Source organism: Octopus bimaculoides, chromosome 27 (genome assembly GCF_001194135.2).
Source record: "Octopus bimaculoides isolate UCB-OBI-ISO-001 chromosome 27, ASM119413v2, whole genome shotgun sequence".
NCBI classification, from domain to species: domain Eukaryota; kingdom Metazoa; phylum Mollusca; class Cephalopoda; order Octopoda; family Octopodidae; genus Octopus; species Octopus bimaculoides.
Window position 1 is genome coordinate 7601812 of NC_069007.1, and position 2526 is coordinate 7604337.

Here is a 2526-nt window from a genome sequence, read left to right on the forward strand (position 1 = left end):
CGTAATGGTGGTGGTGATGGTGATGATGGCGGTGGTGGTATATGGTGGTAGTGAATTGGTTGTTGTTGTTGTTGTGGTGGTGGTGGTTGTGCTCATGGTGGTGGTGGCTGCAGTGATGGTGGTGATGTTGGTAATGGTGGTGGTGGTAGTGGTGGTGGTGGTGGTAGTGGTGGTGGTGGTAGTGGCGGCGGTGAAGGTAGTGATGTTGGTAATGGTGGTGGTGGTGATGGTGGTAGTGGTAGTAATGATGTTGTTGTTGGTGGTGGTGGTGGTGGTGCCGTGTGTCGGTAGTGAAGTGGGTTGGGCTACAGTACACCCGATACGTGTACAACACAGAGACGGACCATAGCAACAGACATTTCACAAAGAATTCACTAAATCAGAAACCTTAGAACAGCAACAACAACCACAACAACAAAACCAACAACTACGACATTCTCTTATATACCACAATGCAACACATACACACATGCATGCACATACACATACATGTCCGCACTCACATATATACATACATACATACATACATACATACACTTAACAGATCTGGTATGAAGTGCAGGGTGGGGGCGTGGAGGAGCTAAACTGAAATAACGGAAAAAGAAGAAGAAGAAGAAGAAGAGCAAATCTTGAATTCAGCGGAATTTGAACATTTAGAGAATGTAAAAGAGCCGAAAGAAGGTATTCTGTAGGCACAAGGGCTGAAATTTGGTGGGAGAGGTTAAATCGATTAAATCGACCCTAGTGATCAACTGATACTTAATTTATCGATTCCAAAAAGCTGGAAGACAAAGACGTCCGGTCTGGGAATCGAAACCGCGATCCTACGACCGCGAGTCCGCTACCCTAACCACTGGGCCATTGCGCTCCCACACAAATACAATAGAGAATGAATAATTATGCATATACAACATGTACAACAGAACAAAGCCTTTTGGCTATGAAACGGACGTAGTGAGGTAAAGCAAAGGAGAAATGGAAAAAGTCCTAAGAGACAGAGCGAGAAGCCCAGACAGACTCCCTATTTGTTTACTTATATATATATGTATTACGTTTATCAATTTGTGTTGCAAGATTCCTGGTGTGAAATCGTGTGTTGAAACAAATATTGTTGTATTTCGGGATGGTGATTTTTTTTCTTTTTTACCAAATAAACACAAGCACTATATATATATATATTTTTTTCCACTCGTTTGTTACTGTTCTTATTTTATTATTTTAACTCATTTCCATTGATCCGGACATGTTGTGTGACGAAAGATTTCCGGACCAATGGACATGAGTTAAAATAATAAAATAACAGCGAAACTCATGACGCATGGGACCATATCAAACTTTGAAAATAATAATAATAATGATAATAATAATAATAATAATAATAATAATAATAATAATAATAATAATAATAATAATATTATATGTACATATATACATACGCTTCATACACACACACATACAAACATACCTGCCCAAAGATACCGGCTTACACACAAGGAGAGGTAAAAAAAAAAAACCCTCTAATATTAACGAGTTGATAAACGATTAAACAGCAAACATTCGATCTGCAACGTTCCAATCGATAATGCTACCAAATTCTTAAGAAAACGGCAAAATATTAGCTACATGAAGACACCATCATCTCTTGTGCTAACATCACTAGCACCAAACCAAACCAATATGGCAGGTTAAGCTGTCGCTCCTCTGTTTTGCACTGATGCTCACGGACAAATTTATCTACGAATATACAATTTATATAATAATTATTATATGAGTACATATGTAATTTTTACCGTTTCAGTCAATATTGGCTACTCAGAACCATAGCCGTTTTCGGTTCCAGCGTCCAGTTACCAATCTGGCCGGTAATGAGCGATATATACCGAACCAACTCCATGCAGGTCACAAGACTGCCAAAAGGACATTCAGACATGCAAGACTTGACGTGAACACTGGAAAAACTACAACAGGTGAAACAACGTAGATAACACATAAAAATATTTTTCTGTTTATATGTTTGTGTTCAATGATATTTAACACGTCCGTGCGCACTCATATGTGGGAAGAGCTTTCGGAACGGGAAAAGACTCGGGGGAAAATCCTCGTCATAAATAAGTGGGAAAACATATCAAAATAATTTATTTATGTATAGGTGTATGTACAATAATCCCTCGCCATATCACGGTCCACCTATCACGGTTCACCTATCGCGGTTCACCTATCGCGGTTTATTATTTAAGCTTACGTCGATTCCTCCGTGGTGTGTTTTGCATTTATGATGAAATAAAAATACACAAATTATAAAAATAAAAATAAATATATACAGTATAAAAATAATAAAAATATATATATATAGGCGCAGGAGTGGCTGTGTGGTAAGTAGCTTGCTTACCAACTACATGGTTTCGAGTTCATTCCCACTGCGTGGTACCTTGGGCAAGTGTCTTCTACTATAGCCTCGGGCTGACCAAAGCCTTGTGAGTGGATTTCGTAGGAAAAACTGAAAGAAGCCCGTCGTATATATGTATA

The 2526-nt window shown here is 38.8% G+C and overlaps 1 protein-coding gene across 2 annotated transcripts in view; it reads left to right on the top strand.

Annotated features, from left to right (window-relative positions):
- Positions 1-2526, top strand: part of LOC106875203 (uncharacterized) — a 28657-nt gene that overhangs the window by 24613 nt on the left and 1518 nt on the right. For both annotated transcript variants that reach the window (XM_014923247.2, XM_052977270.1), the window contains one exon: positions 1799-1967. In XM_014923247.2, coding sequence (XP_014778733.1) covers positions 1799-1967 — 169 coding nt within the window. The remainder of the gene's footprint in view (positions 1-1798; positions 1968-2526) is intronic.